This window comes from Monodon monoceros, unplaced genomic scaffold (assembly GCF_005190385.1).
Source record: "Monodon monoceros isolate NGI ecotype Baffin Bay Population unplaced genomic scaffold, NGI_Narwhal_1 Super_Scaffold_10, whole genome shotgun sequence".
Classification (NCBI taxonomy): domain Eukaryota; kingdom Metazoa; phylum Chordata; class Mammalia; order Artiodactyla; family Monodontidae; genus Monodon; species Monodon monoceros.
Window position 1 is genome coordinate 48075795 of NW_021703766.1, and position 24774 is coordinate 48100568.

General features: G+C 43.0%; 1 protein-coding gene across 1 annotated transcript; it reads right to left on the minus strand.

The window, feature by feature from the left end:
• Positions 1-96: 96 nt before the first annotated feature.
• ZNF285 (zinc finger protein 285) lies at positions 97-13704 on the minus strand. The gene is given in 9 exon segments (XM_029241692.1): positions 97-810; positions 813-958; positions 960-1175; positions 1177-1649; positions 1652-1915; positions 3945-4097; positions 5473-5531; positions 6306-6356; positions 13197-13704. Coding segments are annotated over 6 exon segments (1470 nt in total). The 5' UTR covers positions 3999-4097; positions 5473-5531; positions 6306-6356; positions 13197-13704; the 3' UTR covers positions 97-493.
• Positions 13705-24774: the final 11070 nt, after the last annotated feature.

The following is a 24774-nucleotide window of genomic DNA, read 5'->3' on the forward strand; positions in this document are numbered from 1 at the left end:
AAATAAATAAATAAATAAATAAAGCTTCAAAACCTAAAAAAAAAAAAGAACCACTTTCTAAATTCAATAAATAAATAAATAAACAAAGCTTCAAAACCTAAAAAAAAAAAAAAAGAATCACTTTCTTTGCCACGACAGCAGATGACGGCTGATGAGAGGTTCAAGGAAGGTGTTGAGACCCACGGTGGTTTCCTGGAGTGCCCTTAAGAACCACGTGCTTCAGTGCGGCCAGCTGACATCACGGGTGGTCGTGTCCCTGTCCTTTGCTCCCCCCGGCCCTCCCAATGGCTGAGTAAGCCTCTGTCATCTGGAACACATAAGTGGCTTCTGTTTTCCTGATTGAACCCAGACTGACTACCTTTATAATGTTTCTGTCCTCTTGTGCAGACTTGGCTGAGTACGAAGGTCTGAGCTACGTATTTCCTGGGCCTTGCCAGGCTCAGGACATGCATAGTCCATCTCATCCCTATGTGCCGTCTGACGGGCAAGAGGATTAAGAGTTACGACCGAAGCCCTTCCCGCATTCTTTACACTTACAGAGCCTCTCTCCTGTGCGGACTCTGAGATGAACGTGAAGATCGGAGTTCCGAATGAAGCCACTCCCACACTCATCACATTTATGCGGTTTCTCTCGGGTGTGATCTCTCTGATGTAAGTGAAAATAGGAGCTGTAACTGAAGTCCTTACCGCACACTTGGCACATGTAAGGCTTTTCTCCCGTGTGAACCCTCCGGTGAGGGTGCAGAGACGAGCTGTAGGAGAAAGCCTTCCTGCACACGTCGCATTTGTAGGGTTTCTTCCCCGTGTGGACCTCTGGTGAATGTGCAGGTGTGTGATTTGGCTGAAGCCCTTTCCACACTTGCCGCACCTATAAGGCTTCTCTCCCACGTGCAGCCTCCAGTGGACTTGGAGGACGGAGCTGGAGCCGAAGGATTTGCTGCACTTGCTGCATTTGTACTTTCTCTCCAGTGTGGACCCTCTGATGGACAAGAAGTCTGGAGCTCTGACCGAAGCCCTTCCCACACTCTGTGCATATATAGGGCCTTTTCCCTGTGTGGACTCCCTGGTGGATACACAGAAGCGACCTGAATCCGAACCCCTTCCCACACACGTCACACGTGTAGGGCATCTCCCCCGTGTGGACTCGGTGATGGTTGTGAAGAAAAGAACTGCGCTTTGCCACATTCAATGCCTTTATAGGGTTTGTCTCCCAAGGGGCCTTTCTGATTCCTGGGAAGGTCTGAGCTCTGTTTGCAGCCCTTAGCCCACTCCTGACCCTCACAAGTTTTCTCCCCTGAGTGGGTGTTATAGTGAACAGTAAGTCCTGAGCTCTGACTAAAGTCCTTTCCACACTGGTCATATTTACAAGATTTTTCTCCTGTGTGAGCGCTGTGATGAACATGAGCATTTGCATCATCTATGAAACCTATTCTATAGTTATTACACCTGAAAGGTTGCCGCACTGCATAGACCACGTGACTGTGTTTGACTGCTGACTTCATAACCAAATGTTTCCCACAGCCGGTGTATCTGTAAGGTTCCTCTCCTTTACATTCTTGGAAATCATTACAATCACGTGAGGTCTGAAAGAAGCTGCCATCACACTGAGCACATCCATCCAATTTCTCTTCCATATGAACTCTCTTGTATACTTTCCCTGAGAATTCTCAGGCTCAATCATTACGTTGGCTTCCTTCCAAGATTCTGGGGTAAGGACCTGTGCCAGGCCTTTCCGAGCTGTGATGTCTTGGTTTTCTAAATTAATGGCATTTATTACATACCTTTCATTTTCAGACACTTCTGCCCACTCTTCACAGAGGGAAACATCTCCTTCTAAATATTGGGGACAATCTCCTTGAAGATTCATGACATAATTCTGACTCACACTCAATTCACTGATCCTTCGTTTCCAAATCTGCCAAAAGTAGAGCACTTCTGGTGAGAGGTAACTCAACCCTTTTTCCTGAAGGTTCGAAATGTTGTTTTTAATCCTGTCTCCCATGAGGAGAAAGAGAATTTGGCTAAGTGAACAAGTAGATCATCTATCCAAAGGCTTTGAGGAAATGAAGTAGGATGGTATGAGAAGTTGCCACTGGCTCCTAGTCATATAGGAAACAATTAGAAACCCAGTAATTCTAATCGGTGAGCTGCTAATTAAAAACCAGGTATTGCAGGGAAATCAAAAGAAATCTTGGAAATAGTTTATAAAGGAAGAAATTCACCTCTCGGTTATAAGAGTAGTTGATAAAAAGCCTTTAATCATTTTGCTACAGAAGGCATGGGGAATGCTCCCATATGATTCATGTAATATGCATAATAATGGAGTTCTGGACATGGTGAGAGGCACAAACGATCAGGGACCTTCCAGGATCCTGTAAAAGGTTGCAGAAACAAGTAACAAGTCCTATCCCCTAACGATGTCCCTTCCCTTACATCACTGTTATATGGGATAGAACTATCATGTATGTTTGTGTACAACCTTCACAACTGTACAGGGTGGGCCTACAGCTGCAGTGGGGATTGAAACGGGGATAACATTGTGAAATATGAGACATCCTTTTTATCTTTCCCGAGGTTCCCTGGCTTCATGAAGAGACAAAGTCCACCAAGATCCTGCCATCCAATTCCTTAACTTCTCCCCTTTGAGGTTACTGCAGAATCTCAAACAGCCATGGCTATGAGAATTGGCAGCATGAAACTGTCAATGGCCTGGCACCCAGGGAAGCAAGATTGTACTAAAGGGACATAAGAAACAGGGGTTTGAGGCAGAAGAGGATGGTCACACCCTTGGCACCCAAAAATAGGCTTCAAAATGTCACAAAAACCACGGTTAAAATCGTCTGGACACTGCTTCTGGTTCAAGGTAATTTTCTGAGTCATTTTACTGACAGTGACTCTGGTTCATAAGGTGGTGTCAGAGAAAAGGGAAACAGGTTTAAAGCAGCAGTTTTCCACCAGTTTTGACTGTACCCATAGTAAGAAAAGCATTTACACTGTGACCCAGTACCTACACGTAGACACATACCATAAACTAAAATAGTTTTATCAGCTGAGATTTACCTTACCAGGTGCAATGTACTCTGATAAATCCTTTTGTGTTCTAGTCCATTAATCTATTTTGCTTTTCAAAAACTGCTAGTTATGACATGGTCACTTGATTTCAGGACTCACCAATGGGGTTGCATCCTGCAGATTTAGCCCAAGGGGCCCTGTTTATAATCTATGGACATAGTGGTACTTAGTGTCACCTGGTTATTGCAAGCACAGGGTCTACAGCCAGATTGGGAAGGTTCAAATCCTAGTTCCTCTGACAAGCTGGGTGGCCCTGGACAAGTTACTTACCCACTCTGTGCCTCAGTTGTTTCCTCTGTAAAAGGGGGGCAATGATAGCAACTATCTCATAAACTAAACTGAGGTAATGCATGTCTGTATATGGGGCTCTGAGAAATTGAAATTAGGTTAGATATTGATCAGCACGGAAGCAAATCAGCAGACACTTGTATTGCACTGACCACCAACCAGATCCTAATTTGGTTCCTTTAACACTAGTTTGTCCAAAACATTGGTTTCGCTCTAGAGGCAACCAAGGGACCAAGGCCTTGGTAATGTGTGAATTTTCTCAATCTCACTCTGAGAAATATGAGGAGAGAATGAGAGCCTAAACGTGTGAGGAGGTCAGGGTAGGCTTGCCAACTGCATCAGATGCCCACAGGGCAGGGGGCGCAGCGTTGACAAGGGCTTCCTCACCAGCACCTTACAGGGGACCACCGGCTCACAGTTATCTGCTAAAACTCATGAACTGCAGGTTCCCACCTGCACGTGCATCTCTTAGGAGATTTCTCTCTGGTGGCCAAAGTTTCCCTTTGTGTTCCAACTGGAATATTCTATCTGGTTTGAAGCTGACCACTTGAGAAAACAGGACCAGTGGTTTGATGCTTACTTACAGGGAGGTCGCCGTCCTCACCCACAGAGACCAGGTTCCTGAAGTTCTCCAGCATCACGTCTTGGTACAGGTTTATCTGGGTGGAGTCCAACAGCGCCAGCTCTCCCTCGGTGAAGACCACAGCCACGTCCTTGAAGGTCACGGTTTCCTAAAACTTCAAGCACATGCCACATTCACCATCTACACAAATGACCCCTGGAAGAAGAGCCACGTTGGAAGCTTTTGTGCCAGTCATTAAGTTGTGGTCTTCTTGCTCCAAACCCTCTTAGTTCCCTGACCAGGGATTGAACCCGGGGCCACGGCAGTGAAAGCACCAAGTCCTAACCACTGGACCGCCAGGGCATTCCTGCAAACTTTTTTCTATAATCTCTTTTCATTAGAGAAAGCTTTATAAAATAATATCATGTATGGAAAAAAGTACTTAAAATTCTGCATTCACTTTGACTTCTTTTCCCCCAATTTAAAGATAAGTTACAATATACACGTGTACATATAATGAGAGAGAGCGTGCACACACATATTTCCATGTCCTAATATTTTCACCCACTTTATCTCACTTGATAGCAGCACAGGGTCGAGACGAGAGGACGAATAAAACCACAATAATCCATTGATCCAACACCAATCCAATGGATGGACATGGAGTCCACGCCACCATCTTTTTCTTTTTCACTGTTATAAACAATGCTGTGATGATCATTCTTTGAACACTTGCTCTGACTTAGAATTCTTGGAGTGGGAAATACTGGAGCAGAGGTTTGCAGAACTTCTACAAGGGCTGAAATGCCCCTGCAGTTGTGTGGATGTACCCATTTCTCCATATGTTAGCTAACAGTGAACACCGATCTTTCAAATCTTTGGTCATCTGCTAGGAAAAGAATCACATCTTGTTTCAATCTGCATCACTTTGATTACTAGAGGCTGATCATCTTTTCATATGATTATTGGTCATTTGTTTTTCCTCTTTTCTCCCTTCCTGAACATGAAGGCTCAGGTCTTTATTCCCAGCTCCTGTTTTTAAAATAAGGATATTAAAATTTTGTTGTGCATGAAGCTTTTTTCACCCAATATGCTGTCTTTTAACTTTGTTCATGGTATAAGTTTTGGTAGCGTGTATTACGTGGAGAATACAACATCTGGAAATGAATAAGAAGAAATGTCCCACTGAGGAGAAAAACCTGGGCAGAAAAGGAGGATTCATTATTTGGAGTCACCTCTCTACATAATGTGGGCTCAGGGCCCTGAGATGAAACCATTATTGACAGGCCGCATGTAGAGCAAACAGGCACATTACAGAGTCCTACAGACCTGGGCTCAAATCCAGGATTCACCACTCATTTCTTCATCTCTAAAGCAGAATCATACCACCTCTCTCACACAGCTATTTTGGGCATAAATGCACTGAGTAATGTACTGTGCTCACCTAATATGTTTTTTCCCCCTTTTTCCTTTTACCAAGGGAGGGACGTATGTTTACTCTTTGATGCCTTACGTTGTTATTTCCGGAGAGAAAAGGGAACTCGACCCACCTGAAACTTGGTTTTGTCTTCCCCATCTTGGGAAAGGGCTGAGGCTTGAGACCGCAGAGCTGCAGGAGAAGAGAGAAGCATTAAGAAAGGTGGGGCCTGCCTGGGCGCTCTGACTACCCACCTGGACCTCAGGAATGTCTGGCCCCTTACAGACTGGTTTCTTTTCACTGGACGCAGCTCTTCATCCACCTCATATTTCCTCTCTCCACACCCGACTTAGATTCTCCCCCACCCTTCATAAGCTCTCAACTCTTTCCTCCCGCCTTGAGGAGGAAAAAGTCTCCATGGTCACCCCTCCTAGGTTTCTGGAGCATCAGCAGTTTTATTTTATTTATTTTTATTTTTTTATTTTTAAACCAGATTTTTTATTTATTTATTTATTTATTTTTTAAAGCTGTTGGGGGTAGGAGTTTATTAATTAATCTTTTTTTTTTTTTTTTTTTTGCTGTGTTGTGTCTTTGTTTCTGTGCGAGGGCTTTCTCTAGTTGCGGCAAGTGGGAGCCACTCTTCATCGCAGTGCGCGGGCCTCTCACTATCGCGGCCTCTCTTGTTGCGGAGCACAGGTTCCAGATGCGCAGGCTCAGTGGTTGTGGCTCATGGGCCCAGTTGCTCCGTGGCGTGTGGGATCCTCCCAGACCAGGGCTCAAACCTGTGTCCCCTGCACTAGCAGGCAGACTCTCAACCACTGCGCCACCAGCGAAGCCCAGCAGTTTTATTTATTCTCTGATCTTCCTAAACTGGAGAAGCAGAAGATCCAGTGGTTCTTCATTCTTGAGACTGTCCAAGCTCTGAGGAGGAGCTTCAGATGGATACCTGGGCTCCCAAGTACCTACCTCCACCTCCACTCTCCAGAGCCTGCTTCTTGGTTTCCATGTTCCAGAGACCTGTGGGCTCAAGAAGAAACTTGACTTTATCTGAGTTCTTTCTTCTGGCCCCAAAGTTCACACCCTCTGGATGCCATTCATTCAGAGGATATGTCCTGAACGGCTATATGCACAGTCCCTGCTCTGGGGCAACTCACAGTCCAGAGAGCCATGAATGTCACAGATGGCTGTACAGTCAGAGGAGTGTCTGCAGGGAGGGCCCAGCAGCAGGAATCTTGCAGCGAGACACAGGGCCTTACAGAAGGATACAGATCCCACAAACATACAGGATCTGTGCCCTGTGAAGTAAAACCTGGAGTGTAAAAGCTTCACTAACGCAACAGTCTGGGGATTGCAAAAATAAAAAATCCACATCCCTGTCCTCAAGGATTCTAAAAATCAGGATATGACAATGGAATGCTACTCAGCCATAAAAAAAGAATGAAATAATGCCAGTTGCAGCAACATCGACGGACCTACAGATTACCATACTAAGTGAAATAAGTCAGACAGAGAAAGACAAATACCGTATGATATCACTTATATGTGGAATCTAAAATACAACACAAATGAACTTATCTACGAAACAGAAACAGACTCACAGACATAGAGAACAGATTTGTGGTTGCTGGTGGAGGGGGCGGGGAGGGATGGAGTGGGAGTTTGGGATTAGCAGATGCAAACTGTTACATATAGGATGGATAAACAACAAGGTCATACTGTATATCACAGGACCTATATCCTGTGATAAACCATAATGAAAAAGAATGTGAGGGACTTCCCTAGTGGCACAGTGGTTAAGGCTCTGTGCTCCCAATGTAGGGGGCCCGGGTTTGATCCCTGGCCAGGGAACTAGATCCCACATGCATGTTGCAACTAAGAGTTCTCATGCCACAATTAAGGAGCCTGAGTGTCGCAACTAAGGAGCCCACGTGCCGCAACTAAGGAGCCCGCCTGCCGCAACTAAGACCCGGCACAACCAAATAAATAAATAAATAAATAGTAAAAAAAGAAAAGAATATGAAAAAGAGTGTATATGAATGTGTAACTGAATTGCTTTGCTGTACAGCAGGAATTAACACAACACTGTAAATCAACTATTCTTCAATAAAATAAATTTTTAAAAATAAAAATAAAAATCAGGATATGGGTGAGCAAATGTCTTCTAAATCAGAGTTTGTAACCTCTCCTGTTCCATGACCTCCTTTGACAGTGGGTGATATTTATGGACTTCTGTTCAGAATAATGTTTTAAATGCATAAAATAAAACACAGGATGATTTTAAAAGCTAATTACACTTAAAGACAACCTTCAAAAATATTAAAACATCAAGTGTGTGCTTCATTATTAATTATCAAGAATGAATCAACTACTGTAATTTCAAAATAGTAATGAGCAGAAGCAATATTTTGAAACATCTACACCAACTGTATTATAAGAATATCTATGGAAAAAAAAAAAAAAAAAGAATATCTATGATTTATGGGACTTCCCTGGTGGCGCAGTGGTTAAGAATCTTCCTGTCAATGCAGGGGACATGGGTTTGATCCCTGGTCCAGGAAGATCCCACATGCTGCGGAGCAACTAAGCCCATGTACCACAACTAAGCCTGCGCTCTAAAGTCTGCGAGCCACAACTACTGAGCCCACGTGCCACAACTACTGAAGCCCACGTGCCCAGAGCCTGTGCTCCACAACAAGAGAAGCCACCGCAATGAGAAGCCCGTTCACCGCAACGAAGAGCAGCCCACACTTGCCGCAACTAGAGAAAGAGAAAGCCCATGTGTAGCCACAAAGACCCAACGCAGCCAAAAACAAATAAATTAATAATTAAAAAAAGAATATCTATGATTTACATGGATAACAGAGTCACAGGTTCTGCTAATACTATTGCGGTTTGCTGCCTACATTCATAATGGAAGGAAATGCTGATTTTCAGTTTGACCAGTATACATTTTTTTCCCACTCAAGTTCATGGACCTGCTGCATTACACCATGGACTCGAGTTCAAGAACTCCTTTTCTAATGAAGCCTTCTCCTGCCAGCACCAGATAGGATGAACCACTCTGGGACCCAGCCACACTATGTTTACAATGCTGGCTTAGGGCTTCCCTGGTGGCACAGTGGTTGAGAGTCCACCTGCAGATGCAGGGGACACGGGTTCGTGCCCCGGAGCAGCTGGGCCCGTGGGCCGTGGCCGCTGAGCCTGCGCGTCCGGAGCCTGTGCTCCACAACGGGAGAGGCCACAACAGTGAGAGGCCCGCACCGGAAAAAAAAAAAAAAAAAAAATGCTCTTTTAGCACCTTTCACACAGCCTGCCTTGTTAACATCTCTAAATCACTGATGGACTCCAGTCTTCTTCCTTTATTTATCTTCACTATCTTGGACAGGTGTGGCCCCTCGGATGCACTTAGCAGATCCCATCAACAGGCTGTGATGCACCCAGAAGAACAGAACTCTTGAAATCAGCCTGGAGCTAGTGAGTAAGTAATGCAAAGACACTGACCGGGAGATTCCGCCTTCCCTTACCTGTTTTTCCCTTAGATCCAAGCCACAGAGCAAATTCAGACAGCTACACCTGCTTGGGATGTCCACTCTAAGATGCTCCCTGGATTGTGGCGCTTCAGGAGCTCAGGTGTCCACCTTTCCTCTAACCACCTGTCCTGGACCTTCACACAGCCTGTCTCACACCATGTGTGCCCTGCCCTGCACTAGGATCGCTCTCTCCAAAGCAAATGTGGAAGACTGGTTCACCTGATGACCTCCTGTATGGAGGATAAAGGGCAAAGGAAGGCAGAGGCCAGGTCTGTAACAAGTCCTCCACAACAATGCCTTTCAAACTCAACTCTTTAGGATCCTCCAGGACTGTGCTTTGCAAACTTTAGAGTTTTTAAAAATCACCACAAGAGATTGCTAAAACAGACTGCTGGATGCCACCTCCAAAGATTCTGATGCAAGAGCTCTGCAGTGGAGCCCAGGAATCTGTATTTCTAACAAGTTTCCAGGTGATGCTGATACAGCTGCTCCAGGGACCACCCTTGAAGCAGCACGTGCTAAGATACTCTTTGCTGATTTCCAAGGTTTCCAGGGGCTTCTAGTTTGTACAGAATTTCCTTGTGGTTCCTCCTCATGTCCCTGACCTCCAAGAGTTAGGGCTGCCTCAAGATTCAGTCCAGGAAGTTCTTCTCTATCTCGTCTCATCACTCTCTTGGTGAACACATTCGACTTCATGACTTCAAAGTGCATCCATATGCTGATGACTCAATGCCAACTTGACGGCTCCACTCGGGTGTCTAAAAGCTGTCTCAAACATGCCCCCAAACCAAATTCCAGATTTGCCTCTAGAGGTCCCCCTCCCCTTTCAAATCCCTTTCAAATAAGCAGGCGATATATTCTGGAGCAATCCTTGATTTCTCTCTTTTTCATACTCCACATCCAATCAGCAGCAAGAACCTTCAAATTATAGCCAGACTCAGACCAATTCTTCTTGCTGTCACCACCCAAACCACCATCTTCTCTGCCTGAAATACTCCAGTAGCCTCCTAACTGGTCTCTCTGATTCTATTCCAGTCCTGCCTGCAAGTCTATTTCCTACAAAGCAGCCACAGTGGTCTCTCTCTCTTTTTTTTTTAATTAAAAAATACTTGATTGTTAAAAAATGCTAACCAGGGCTTCCATGGTGGCGCAGTGGTTAAGAATCCGCCTGCCAATGCAGTGAACACGGGTTCGAGCCCTGGTCCGGGAAGATCCCACATGCCGCAGAGCAACTAAGCCCGTGCGCCACAACTGCTGAGCCTGCGCTCTAGAGCCCGCGAGCCACAACTACTGAAGCCCACATGCTTAGAGCCCGTGCTCTGCAGCAAGAGAAGCCACCGCAATGAGAAACCCACGCACTGCAACGAAGAGTAGCCCCCGCTCGCCGCAACTAGAGAAAAGCCCACGTACAGCAACAAAGACCCAACGCAGGCAAAAATAAAATAAATAAATTTAAAAAAATGCTAACCATGGTTTGAGCTTTCAGAGAGTAATAATATTTTGTCTGGTGGAGGGTCCTGCCTTCATGCTGACACTGCTGACAGATCAGGATGGTGGTTGCTGAAGGTTGGGGTGGAGGTGGTAATTTCTTAAAATAAAACAATGAAGTTTTAAAAATATAAAGTCATGTCACTTCTGTGGCCAAAACCTTCACTTGACTCAAAACCTTTGTCCTTTCAATGGCCAAACGACCTTACACTATGAGGCCTCCCAAGACCCCATTTCCTACTTATCCTTCCTCTTTCTCATTCTCATCAGCCTCTCTGGCCTTCGTACTGGTTTTCAAATAGACCAGTCGTATGCCCACCTCAGGGCCTTCACTGCCATTCCCTTTCCCCAGATGTCCACAGGCCCCCTACCTCCTTTGGGTCCCTACTCAGGCACCACCTTCTCGGTGACAGCACCCCTGGTTATCCCACTTAGAGCTGCCAGTCCTTCCGCCAGCACTCCCAAAGCCCTTTTCCTGCTTCGTTTTTCTCCATGAAACTTATCATCTAAACTTCCACCTGTTTTTCTTGTTTACTGTCTTTCTGCGCCCACTAGAACGTGAGCTCTCTGAGGGCTGGGATTTCAGTCTGCTCCTGGCACAATGTAGGTGCTCAATAAATATTTATTAAAAAAAGTTTTTTTTATTATTGAAGTATAGTTGATTTACAATGTTGTGTGAATTTCTGCTGTATAGCAAAGTGACTCAGTTATACACATATATACATTCTTTTTTATACTCTTTTCTATTATGGTTTATCCCAGGACATTGAATATAGTTCCCTGTGCTATACAGTAGGACCTTGTTGTCCATCCATTCTATAGATAATAGTTTGCATCTACTAACCCCAAACTCCCAATCCATCCCTCCCCCAGCCCTCAATAAATATTTAAATGGAGACTGGGACTTGCCTGAACTCAGCCTGCTGCTACCTGGATCCTGGGTCTGCTGATACCAGTTATAGAGCAGAATGGCTTTTGTTCCCCAGATCGTTCACTTAGTAAATTACATGCTAAGGACCATGTGGGGTGTGTCGGGACACAATGGTGATCAGGGCAGGAAAGGATTCTGCACTCAAGCTGACATTCCAGCTGGGAAGACAGCACACATTGACTGAAATTCTACCATGTGACAGCTCGTGGGATATAAAGAAAGATACCGTCCCTGACCATGTGGTGCTCACACTGCAGGGAGAAAGAGGATGACAGAAATAATTGGTGACAAAGGCAGTGGGATGAAGAGATAACGGGAATAATAGATACTGCAAAGGTAGAAATAACAGATGAATAAAATTATGATGAATAAGATTATGTACGGGGATGAAAAGGAGGAGAACTCAAATGTGAGTCTGGGTTGAAGCTTGAGGAAAATGGGGAAATTATGTTGTTTTAACCTAGACAGCAAAAGGAGGAGCCAGGTTTTGGAAGTTACAGCTCTTGTCTCTCAATATTGGGAGCTGTGCAATGGTTTGGCTTCAAATTCTGGCTCAGCCACTTGGTAGCTGTACTAACACTAGAAGAGTGACAAACCTCTGAGTCTGTTCTTTCTTCTGTTAAATGAAGATAATAGTCCTTACTTGCAGAGTGGAAAGAATTAATTCTTTCTCATACACGTATACATGCCTACCTACTTGAATGAAGCTCATAGCCCAGTTCTTGGCACATAGAAAATCCTCTATAAACTATTATCATTGCTGTTATTCATTCATCCCCAGGCACTAACCTCGGAATACAAGCATCCCTTCATTTAACAAATATACGTTCAGTGCCTAACTACATCTTGGATGCTACAACAAACACTGGGGATGCAGCAGTAAATAAGACGGGCAAGGTACTTGTTCTTATGCCTTCTGGTGGGTAAACAAATCTACAAAGGTGATCAGTGATTACAAAAAGGGCAATGAAGAAAAGGAAACACAAGTGACAGATTCTTGTTTACCCCCCAGAATGTAAGTTCTCTCAGACAAAACATTGGAGGCAGGTTTGGGAGGGGAAACATTAAATCAGGTGGTCATGGAAGGTCTCTAAGACCCGCATGAAAATAAGTCAGTTGTGTAAAGATCCGGCATGAGAAGAGTACAGGGGGAAGTGCAAGGACAAAGGCCCTGACTTCTGGAGATAACATCTCCTGGCCAAGTGACACTTGTTAGGTTCCTTAACCTTTCTAAGCCTCAGTATTCTTATCTGTAACATGGGACTAATATTATCTAACTTCTGCAGTTGCTGAGCAAATTAAATATGTATTAATTTACTCAGGGACTTCCCTGGTGATCCAGTGGCTAAGACTCCGCACTCCCAATGCAGGGGGGGCCTGGGTTCGATCCCTGGTCAGGGAACTAGATCCCACATGCCACAACTAAGACCACGGTGCAGCCAAATAAATAAATAAATAGTAAATAGAAAAATTAATTTACTCATTCAAATATTTATTGACAGGCTACTATATGCCACACACTGTTCCAGGGACCAGGGATACAGCAGTGAAAGCCCTCAACATAATAACTGTTATATAATAAGCACTTAATTAATGCATACCATTAGTTACTGTTATTACCTCTTTCCTACACGTAGCACATCCTTGAAACAGTGTAAGCCTGAGCGATCTACTGATCAAATGAACCACTACTAGAGGCCAAGGAGAGAACATACGAATAAGACACCAGGAAATTCCCCAACCTTAGAAGAAACCCATTTCTGAAGGAAGGGGGTAAGCCTGAGGGGCCTGAACGGGACATGTGTCAAAACCATGGGATAAATAATGAGGTCGGAAAAACAGGTCTCCATCTGGGAAGACAGCAAGCATTGACATAAAACAACAACAAGAGACCAAAGTCCTACTCACCTGGAGCTCCAATGGCAAGAGACCTGGGATTATTCCTTCCTCTTTGATGCAGTTCTCTCTGGCAAAGGAACAGTTGGAAGAGAGCAAGAAAATAAATGAGCCATGAGATAACATGATGTTATCATAATTCCCAACACACCACAGGGAAACATCTCTGAGCACCAGCTGGATGTAATCTACTCCTCCCTTTAACCTACCCTTCCTGTAATCTACTCCTATTACTTCCTTCAGGTGTCCTGGAAAGGGACCACCCTCCCTACAGGACTCAGAGAGAAGGGCCCATGCCAGTCCTGCTTTGTGCCTTGTCTGCAAGCCTGCACTCACTGTAGCTCCCAGGAGACAAAAAGAATCAGGACACAGTCTCGAATTGAATTCAGAGCTGTGACTCCCACATGCTATGTGACATTTAAATTTTGGGGGGAGGGGGAAGGATTTTTTTATTGAAGTATAGTTGATGTACAATATTATATGTTACAGGTGTACAATTTAGTGATTCACAATTTTTGAAGGTTATACTCCATTTATAGTTATTATAAAATGTTGGCTATATTCCCTTTGTTGTGTAATAAATCCTTGTAGCTTATTTTATACACAACAGTTTGTACCTCTTAATCCCCTACCCCAATCTTGCCCCTCTCCCCACTGGTAACCACTAGTTTGGTCTCTATATCAGTTTGTGACATTTAGAGCGGAATTCAACCTCTGTGTACCTCAGACGCGACAAAAACCAGACGCAGCAACAATACATCAGCAAAAGAATCTTTCACAACTTGCACAGTGCTTTAAAATTCTCCAAGGAACACATACAGAACATGAAGATTCAACTCCAGCAGCTCTTTACAGAAATGCCTTCACAGACAGAAATCTCTGAAATTAGTACAGAAGTGGGTGGGTGGCTACCGTGAAAGAATTCAAGATACCATGAATCCGCGACTGCCTGGATTGGAGTCTCCCAAACGGGAGATGCCCGTCTCAGAGTCGGAGCTGCCGGCCTCAAAATGCTCCTTCCGAGCCTGAGGGGTACCAAGGGCTGCCGGCCCGGGCCCCGCCCCCCATCCCCCCACACCCCGGGACGCTCGGCGACCCGCTTCCTCAAACCCTTCCTTCGCCAAGCCGAGCTCGTTGAAATTCCCTGGTTCCGACCCTCCGCCATTCGCCGCCCTTCCCCCCTCAGATCCTTGAGATCTGGCCCCTGTGCCTGCGGCCGGAACAAAGAACTCCAAGAACACTCACGTCCCTTTCGCACAAGAAACCAAGGCAGTGGTGCGCCGACCGGAAGCGGAAGTGGGCGACTAGGGAGGGCCCGGACTACACTTCCCAGAACCCTCTGCGGCGCGCTGTCTTTGAGTCCAGACGGTGATGGAAATAAGCGTCCGCCTGGAGCTTTGCCAGACGCGTGGCGGAGGGCAGGGGGCGCTCAAGGTTGCAGCGCTCAGCTTTGGGTTGCCGCTACACTTTTCTTTCCTTAGAAGAAGAAAATTCAGGGACTTCCCTGGTGGCGCAGTGGTTAAGAATACGCATGCCAACAAAAGGAACACAGGTTCAAGCCTTGCTCCCGAAAGCTCTTACATGCTGCGCTTACAACTAAGCGCGTGCGCCACGATTACTGGTCCTGCGCTCTAGAGCCCGTGAGCCGCAACTACTGAGCCCGCGTGCCACAACTACTGACACCCACACACCTACATCCCGTGCCCTGCAAGAAGAGAAGCCACACCAATGAGAAGCCTATGCACCACAAGGAAGAGTATCCCCTGCTCACCAAAACTAGAGAAAGCCCGCACGCAGCAATGTATGCAGTCATAAGTGAATAAACTTATTTTTTAAAAGCTACCACTCACTACTAACATGTTCACATTGTAGGAAATCTGACAATATTCTCAAACAAATCCACAATCCCTTACAGGGGATACAAAGCATTACTGATGCTTTGGTGTAAACTATATATAATTATTATTTTATATATATTAAGTACATAACTTACATATAAAAATCATATGTATTATATATGTATACATATTGTATTATATTACATATTTACATATATATGTATAAAATTCCAAAATAGTGCATGGTCAATGTTAAGAAAACACAGGAGAAAAGTAAGAAAAAAAAAGGAAAAATGTAAGAAAAAAGGACGAAATTAAAGTCGTCTGTAATCCTAGCACCCAGAAACAATCATCATTAATATCTTGGCCCATTTACTTCTCGATCCTCTATGAGAGTAAATATGTATTAAAAATATTTTTCTCCCCACGAAATTGGCATATTTTGGAACATTTTTCTCTCACTTTATATATCATGGGTAGCTTTCCACGTTACTAAATAATGGAATCATTTAAAGTGGTTGCCTAGGATTGTTTAGTTTTAGATGTTACAGCCTTGTCCTCCAATGAAGTTATGCTTCCAGTCTTAGTGTATCAAAACTAGGGATAATAATTTTCTTGAAATTTTCCCAATTTGATAAACCAAACACAGTGTCTCATTATGGAGATGTTGAATAGATGTTAATATATCAGTGGTGGGTGAATTGCCTATTTATATAACCTTTGCCCAGTTTTCATAACTGATTTGAAATGTTACCATGTCAAATACTAATTATGGTTCATACTCAAATGTACGTTCTGAATGCTCTGTTTGCTTCTAGGGATTATTCCAGCTGTTTGGGTTTTAAGCTCTTTCTTTTTTTCTGTTTTGTTTCCTCTGTAGGTTTATCCTGCTTTCATCTTATCTCCATTCCTACTGATTTCTTAATCCTCAATTGTTTTTCATTCCACTTCCCAATTTGAGTTCTATGATTCATGTATTGGTTATATTTTGCTGTTGTGATAACAAGCATTTAAGGTTATGGAAACTGCTAAAGATTTTGGCAAACTATAAAATTTAATATTCCCTGTTTAGATCGCTGCTTTCCTCTACCTTACATGACCATCCTTTAATTGTGAGTTTAAATTCCCTTATAAACCAAGATTAAATAGTAAGAGATTTTAATCTTGCTAGTGATGGTTTTAATTATTTTTTGTTTTGGTGTCTTGACATATAAAAATCTTAACTGAATGATTTCTGTGTTATTCTATGTATATATACATATATATGTGTATTTTACAATTTAATATTTTGTTTCCTCATTGCTTTTTGGTCATAGACAGTAGATCACAATCCAATCTGCTTAGCTGAATTTCCAGAGAAATTATAATAAATATATATTCCCAGCCCAACATCCTACTTTTAACTCACTTAATCACAAATCTAGGCTAGGGCACAGGAAATAGCATAATTTTAGACAGCCAGGGAAAATTTGAAATTGGCTGTTTTAGGAAGTTCTGGTCTACAAACTGTAAACAAGCCATATGTATTTCAATATAAGGTATCATCTCCTGAAGCTCTACCATTTTATCCATTATGTTATTGTATGAAGATGACTGAATATGTGGGTCAGTTCCTATGTGTATTTTACTTTTTCTACTGAATGCAAGAGGTGTGGTTACCCCCCAATTCTTCTCTATCACTAACCTTTCATCATTATTATATTTATATAAGCATTATTGTTGGTACTTTTTTCCAGTAAACATTGATCTTTTCCTATTTAGTGCTCTTGACTTGATTTTTTTTTTTTTTTGGTTGGGGCTGCCTTTTGTTTATTTATTTAACCAGCTTTACTGAGATATAACTGACAAATAACATCGTGTAAAGTTAAGGTGTACAATGTCATGATTTGGTATATGTCTACATTGTGATATATAAGGTTAGTGAACACATCCATCACCTCATATAGTTACCTTGCTTTTTTGTGGTGAGAACATTAAGATTTGCTCTCTTAGCTTATTTCAAGTATACAGTAAAGTATTGTTAACTTTAGTCACCATGCTGACCATTAGATCCCCCGAACTTATTCATCTTATAACTGAATGTTTGTGCTCTTTGGCCAATATCTTCCCATTTCCCCCACCTCCCCGCCCCTGACAACCACCAATCTACTCTTTGTTTCTATGAGTTCAACCTTTTTAGACTCCACATGTAAGTGAGATCATACAGTATTTGTTCTTCTCTGTCTTTGCATTTGCCCTAAGTAAAAAAGGTCACCTTTTAAAAGTCCTGAGTGGCTAAAAACAAATATCCGAACTCCTTGCTGAGATCCCTTACAGAGGACTTCTCGGGCCTTCTTTTTTTTTTTTAAGTATTTACAAAGTTGTGTTCGTTTCTGGCATACAGCAAAGTGATTCATATATATATATATATATACACATATTAATATATATTATATATGTGTATATATATATATTTTCATACTTTTCCATTATGATTTACTATAGAATATTGAATATAGTTCCCTGTGCTATACAGTAGGACCTTGTTGTTTATCTATTTTATATATAGTAGTTTGTATCTGCTAATCCCAAACCCCTAATTTATCCCTTCCTCACCCCCTTTCCCCTTTGGTAACCATAAGTTTGTTTTCTATGTCTGTGACTCTGTTTCTGTTTTGTAAATAAGTTCATTTGTATCACTTTTTTTAGATTCCACATATAAGTGATATCATATGCTATTTGTCTTTCTCTTTCTGGGTTACTTCACTTAGTATGATAATCTCTAGGTCCATCCATGTTGCTGCAAATGGCATTATTTCGTTCTTTCTTATGGCTGAGTAGTATTCCATTGTATATATATATATATATATATATATATATATATATATATACATACACATGCCACATCTTCTTTATCCATTCATCTGTCGATGGACATTTAGGTTGTTTCCATGTCTTGGCTATTGTAAATAGTGCTGCTATGAATATAGGGGTGTATGTATCTTTTCAAGCTAGAGTTTTATCTGGATATATGCCCAGGAGTGGGACTGCTGGATCATGTGCTTGCCTTCTTGTATATACTTGAGTACCTAGAAAAAGAACCTGATAGATCATAGTGATTATGTGGCAGGTCCCCTTTACTACTATAGTCTAACAAATGACCACAGACTTCGTGCCTTAAAACAACTACTTTATTACGCTCATGGGTTCTCTGGGTCATGAATTGGAAAGGGCACAGCAAGGATGGCTTTCCTCTGTTCCATGATGTCTGGAGCCTCAGCTGGGAAGACCCACAGGCTGGGTGGTAACTTGACAGCTGGGGAATGGAATTACATGACTGGTAGTTGGTGGAGACGGTCAGCTGGGACCTCAGCTGGGGCTGTCAACTACAATACCTACACACGGCCTCTCCGCGTGGTTTCCAAGCCTGCTTCACAGCACGGCGGCTGTCTTCCAAGTGCGAGTGCTCCAAGAGAACAAGGGGAAAGCTGCATCACTTTTTGTGATTGGGCATCGAAAGTCACATATAGTGTTGCTGTCATCGTCATCAAAAGCCTGTTCAGATTCAAGGGCAAAGAAGGTCAACGCCCCTCCCCCAACCTCTCAGTGGGAGGAATGTTAAAGTCACAGTGTAAGAAAAGTATGGATTTTAGAGGATTTGTTGGAAAATGTAATCTGCCATATGGTGCTTCCCCCGAAGTTATATTTTCTTCCCTTTCTTTTCCCATTTAGCCCACTTGGAATACAAATGAGGATCTGTCCACATGGCAACCGTAGCAATCAGCTATACTAACTCCCTATTCTCAGAAACCTCACTTTGATGCCTAGGGGACGTGGCCCTCTCCCTCCATCTTTAAAACCAACAATGGATCACTCTGGCCTGACACTTCTGCCTACCTCTTCCCTATTTACGGATACTTGTGATTATGTTGGGCCACCAGTACTCAGGGTAATCTCCTTACATTAAGAGCATCAGATTAGTAACCTTAATTCCATCTGCTATGGCCTACCCAAGTAACACAGCCAGTAAGATGCCCATGAAATGTTGAAACGAATTTGTAATCAGCAATTCTTGGCTTCAGAGCTTGTGTTCTCTTCCCTAAATCCCGCTGCCCCATCGCAGAAACATCGGAGTGCAGGAAAATCGGAGGTTGAAGGTTGATTCGTTGACTGAATGATATCTACATCCACCCCTCACATTGAAGGATGTGGGTGGTAGAGGATTCTTAGAAAATTTCTTCCTTGCTCCTCTGGAAAAGTTACAGGATGCCTTTCTCTCTCAGTTCAAATGGTAATGATAAAGCTGTGGACCACATCACATAACCCTGAGAAGAAACCATACATTGAAGCATTTCTTGTGGACAGCAGAGAGACGAAATCAAAGTGAACCTTGATGATATTGTTAAACCAACACACCAACGAAACAACAGCAAAAGCCACCCCAAATGTGGAATAAAACTTTCTGATGATTGTGGGTGAAAGCATTATTTCCGATAGAGAAGTGGACAATACTAACCTTGATATAGTCTCTGTAACAACTACTTTATTATGCTCAGGGGTTCTCCAGTGTGACACATGATTTTTGTATCCAAAAATCATGTCAGAGGTGGACAGTATTTTCAGTGATAAAAAATGTGATAATGATTATGTCATGGGAATAAGCATGAATTGTTCAATGTGAAATCCTCTTTGCTTTTGTTTTTTCAGATATGAAACACTGTGTGGCATGCTCAAGTCATTAGTACGCAAACGCTGAGAGACTGCTGTCTCCCCAAAATCGTGACCTTCCTGGCATTTGAAGACACTGTAGGGATGGTGCTGGCCTGCACTGCTCTTTCCTTGTCTGTACTCACAGCAGTGATTCTCGGGATCTTTGTGAAAGATCAAGAAACCTCCACTGTCAAGGTCAAAAACTGGGTACTCAGCTACCTTCGGCTCATTTCTCATTCTCCACTTCTTCTGCTCCTTACTTTTCATTGGTCAGCCTAACATGGTAACCTGCATCCTCCAACAAATGACATTTGGAGTTGTATGTACTATGTATCTCTACTATTTGGCCCAAACAATCACTGTGGTTGGTTCTAGGCTTCAAGGGATGAGGTGGTACTTGTTATCAGGTGCTCCTACCTCTGTCATTCCCACCTGCTCTCTGGATTAAGGGATCCTCTGTGGAATCAGGCAGGAGGGTCACACTGCCCAGCCAAGGGGTGCCAATGGCCAATGTGGTAAAGTCGGCCATTAGAAGTGTCCCTTCTGCGGGCAAAGTGTGTGACAGTAGCTGGGGGACACAGGGGATTCTCTGAGGGCTGTGGGTGAAAAGATAAGGGACATGGGGGAGGAAGCTGGTGAGTTCTGTGAGTTAGTAGGTGTTTCCTGTGGGCGATGGGCTGACTCCTGCAGAAATCTGGGGATGGTACGAGAGTAGCATGTAGTTTGGTGAGTCAGGGCTGGGGGAGCCTTCAGGGGAGAAGCCAGATGGGACTTCACTCTCTTTAGATGAAGACATGATTGAGGAGCCTGCAGCTCCCAGAGCCTCCTCCTTTTTTTTTATGACCCCACAAATGGAGAGCAGTGTGCTGTGTGTGTGTGTGGCAGGACGGGGGTGGGTTGGGTGGGGGGATGGACCACGGTCTCGAGACAAATGCAGTAATAAACAAACAAAAGACACAGACTTACCAAGTGTTCTGTCCTCTGTCTTCTGAATCGGGTTCCACACAGGGAGGACTCTGTAAGGACCAAGTGCAGGCGGCTCAGGCAACCCAGACTGAACGCTGCTCTCCCCTGGGAAGATCTGAGCGTAGAGAAGCCGGGGTGGGCTCAAATACCAGGGAGAAGCGCGGGATGGGGTGTGGGGGCCGGGGACGGGGGAAGGGGCGGGGCTTCACACCTTCTCACGCATCTCGTTCAGCTCTGGCTGCCAGACTCTGCCCAACACAAACTTCCTCTCCTAATTTGATTTAAAGTTAAAAGTTTGGCACAATTTAAGGCAAGAACTTAGAACTTTTGTGAGCCAGATATATTATAAGTTAATTCCATTTAAATACTTAAAACCGTTCTAGCGCTATGGTCCTCAGGTTGTGGTCCTGGACCAGCAGAATCACTGCAAACCCCCAAAATCCACCCCAGACCTACTGAATCAGAAACTCTCGGGTTGGGACCCAGAAATCTGTGTTATAAGAAGCACTCCCTCTGATTCTGATGCATGGCAAAGTTTAAGAACCACCTACGTAAAGGAAAAGTTGTGTTTGTTTTTTTTTAAGTTGAGATATATGTTGTATAAATTAAGATTTTGTTCTTATCATCTGGGGAAATCGAAGCTAGGTAGGTGGTGGATTGATTGCATTCGGGTGATTAGGTTAGGAATTCGATGGTTCTAGATCATTAGATCATCTAATTATTTAAATTATACTAAGTCGTTTAAATTATACTTGTGTAAATTGGGGGGCAGTAGGAAACCAATTATAGTCTAATTTGTCCCAGATATTTGGTAGATGGAGTACTGTTTTCCACAAAAGGAAGTAAGCTCATACTTCAATCAGGTTCTAGCACATCTGGCTGAGTGATGTGAAGCTCTCCAACCTTGAAAAATGGAAGCAACTGTTAAAAGCAAGGGGATTAAGAAAACCATACAAGAAGAAAAAATAAAAAAATAAAAAAAAGAAAACCGTACAAGAAAAAGAACTATCGACCAGAATTCTACCTAGATATTTGGTTCCTAAGCCTCCCTCGGCCATATATTTAGTGTTGCTTTAGAGTTGGTATTTGTATTTCCCCCCCTTTATGGTTTGCCTCCTGGATAAATAATCTACACTTTGCCTGCCCCACCTCCACTCCCATTTCATGAAATGGGCCATATTCATTTACATATTTTTTCTTGTTTTCTTCCTAAGTTTTACCAAAGAGCAAACGAGCGTCTCATGGAAGGTGAGTTATCATTAATCCCAATCACTTTTTCCCCCTTATCTGCTCCCTTCAATGATAAATATGACCAAATACACCTGGGGCTGGGCTCCCTTATTTTTTGTTTATTTAATAGATCTTTATTGGAGTATAATTGCTTCACAAGACTGTGTTAGTTTCTGTTGCACAACAAAGCGAATCAGCCATATGCGTACACGTCCCCATATCCCCTCCCTCTTGAGTCTCCCTCCCATCCTCCCTATCCCACCCCTCTACGTCATCGCTGGACTCCTCTATTAATGGCATATTTATGTGTCCTTATAGAGCCCGTGGCCTATCCACCAGAAGCAAGTAATGAAGAGATCAACCTCCAGTGTCAGTCAGTGAGGGGCCTAAGCTGGAATTTTAGATGCCCCTTTCGTTGTGAGATTAAAATGTGTAGTTTCCAGATCTTCATCCTAGTGAAGGTGCCTTTTTCTGTATGGACCTCCATATAAGCCTATTTTTCATATGTTATAAAATTAATGATGACCAACACTTTCCTGCAGGGCAACTGGAACTGACCAATATAATGCACCTTTATTTGAAGGCTATTAGAAGTTGAGTGCGTGCCTGTTGTGGACTGAATTCTTGTGTCCCCTCACCAAATTCATATGTTGAAATCCTAACCCCCAATGTGATATTAGGGGGTGAGGGCCTTTGGGAGGTGGTTAGGTCATGAGGGTACCTCACAAATGGGATTAGTGCCCTTATAAAAGAGGCCTCAGAGACCTCAGAGTCCTTGTGAGGACAGAACAAGAAGATGTGCAGCTAACGAGCAGGAAGTGAGTCCTCAGACGCTGATACAGCCAGTTTAAAGTATTTTTGTGAGAGCAGTCTGAACAGAATAAGAATGCCTTTCTTCAGCACGCTTGATACTGCATCTCACGAAGGACCCATGGCTCTGTATTGACCTACCTTGGTCCAGCTGTCTATGACTAATGGTTTCTCAATGCTCAAAGTGTTCCTGCTTAGCTGGCAGGAATTCCACACAGGTTAGTGGCCCCTGTGGCATATGTAACACCACCCAAATGTCTCTTGAAGTGTTTTTTAACCTATTATTCACAAGATAGTACAAGCCCATTTCTATCTTTCTGCCTTAACATAAGCTACTCACCAAAGAGCCCTAGTTTCAAATTGCTGCTGCATCACTGATGGATCCCTAGGATGATGTGCAACCCAAGAGGCTGCTCAGCTTTTAAGGGTGTGAACTAATGCTGCTGTTTTCAATTTAACTCTTGTTTTAAACTAGTCTCCATCTTTTACTTAAACATTTTTTTTCTCATTCAGTGTCTTCTGACCAATTTGAATGTTTCATAAACACAACCCCCCCAAAAACAATTTTATAGTTTCATTTAAAGCTAGAAACTTCAGTTTTCCTTGCATAAAAAAATGCAACTGGACTTTATCCAGCAGTAACAGAGAACAATACTCCAAACACAGTAGTCATCCCATCTTCCCATGTGAACATAGGAACCATGGTTGGATACTCATACAAGGTAGAGGCTACACCACCCGGGGATAGGTGTAGCCTGTGGTGACTGGTCATCCAGTTTTCTGGGGACACATCTTGGAACTGGCTGTATTGTATACAGGTCTAGATGATCAATACTATCAGCTATATCTAATTAAAGCACCAGATTACAAAAAGAGACTCCAACTCCCTCTACCCAGTGCAACATAAATACTAAAGCAGAGAGTTTCAGTGATGGAACCCCATATAATTAGTAGAGAATAGTAATACCAGAGACTACAGATAAACAGTTTTGAGATTTCATCAGAAAACCCTCTTCTGGCTTTTCCACAGGTTTCGTTCTTTTATAACCTAATCCCCACTACTAAAATTTCAGCACATTCCACTTATGATCACAGCTACGTATTACTTCTTAAAAATAAATTATCAATTAAAGTTAATGGCATGTCCATGAAGTTTTTTCAAGAGTACAGGAAAATCAGGAACTTACACCCATAGAAAGTTCCAGCACGCCACAAAATATCTGGCAGGGGTAGTGTGGTCCTAGTCCCTTCAGAAAGCGAGGAAAGGTGGAGAAACATGTGGACAAACCAAATATAGAACAAGAAGAAGAGCTTCCGGTCAGAAGAATCACCAACCTGCTGGATCTGTTGTGCAGTGAACCACAGGCATAGGTATCAACAATCCAGATCTAAGCAAACACTGTCAGAGAGTAACTAGTAGAGCCTGGGCAGAAAAGAGGAACAACATTCCAAAGGAATATGTGTTTCAAGAACTTGATCCAACAGTTAAATGCCAGGAGTCCTCCCTGAAGAAGAGAGGAGGTGATCATGAAGACTGTCATGACCTCAGTAGACCACAGAAGATGTTAAAGAGTCCAGAAAGGTGCTAAAACTACTACGGAAAGGTTTATCAATCCTATTTATCAACCTATTTCCACTGAAATGCCATCCTCAGTGGATTACAAATCAGTACCACATTGGCCATAAGATAGAAGGTCCAACTTTACTGTTCCAACATGGAGATCCACTTGGCAAATGCCAAAATTGATATTTTAAAATTTAACAATACTATTTTTACTGCAAAGCTTAATAAAACAGGCATTGATTTAGTTAGACCCCCAAACAAATCCAAATGAGGATTAAATTATCCTAAGCAGTAAAAACTACCCATGTCACCAACTTGTTTGTGGTTTTACAAAAGCAGCTTTAGAAAGCTTTTGCATATCTACTCACAATCAAAGTTACTGAATATTTGCTTGGTAATTTGACCTGGTTTATAATCCCCCCATCCTTTTTAAATGCCCAGCAGCTGAACCATCTTTTTACACGAGGAGTTTTTCACTAGAAATGGAATGGAC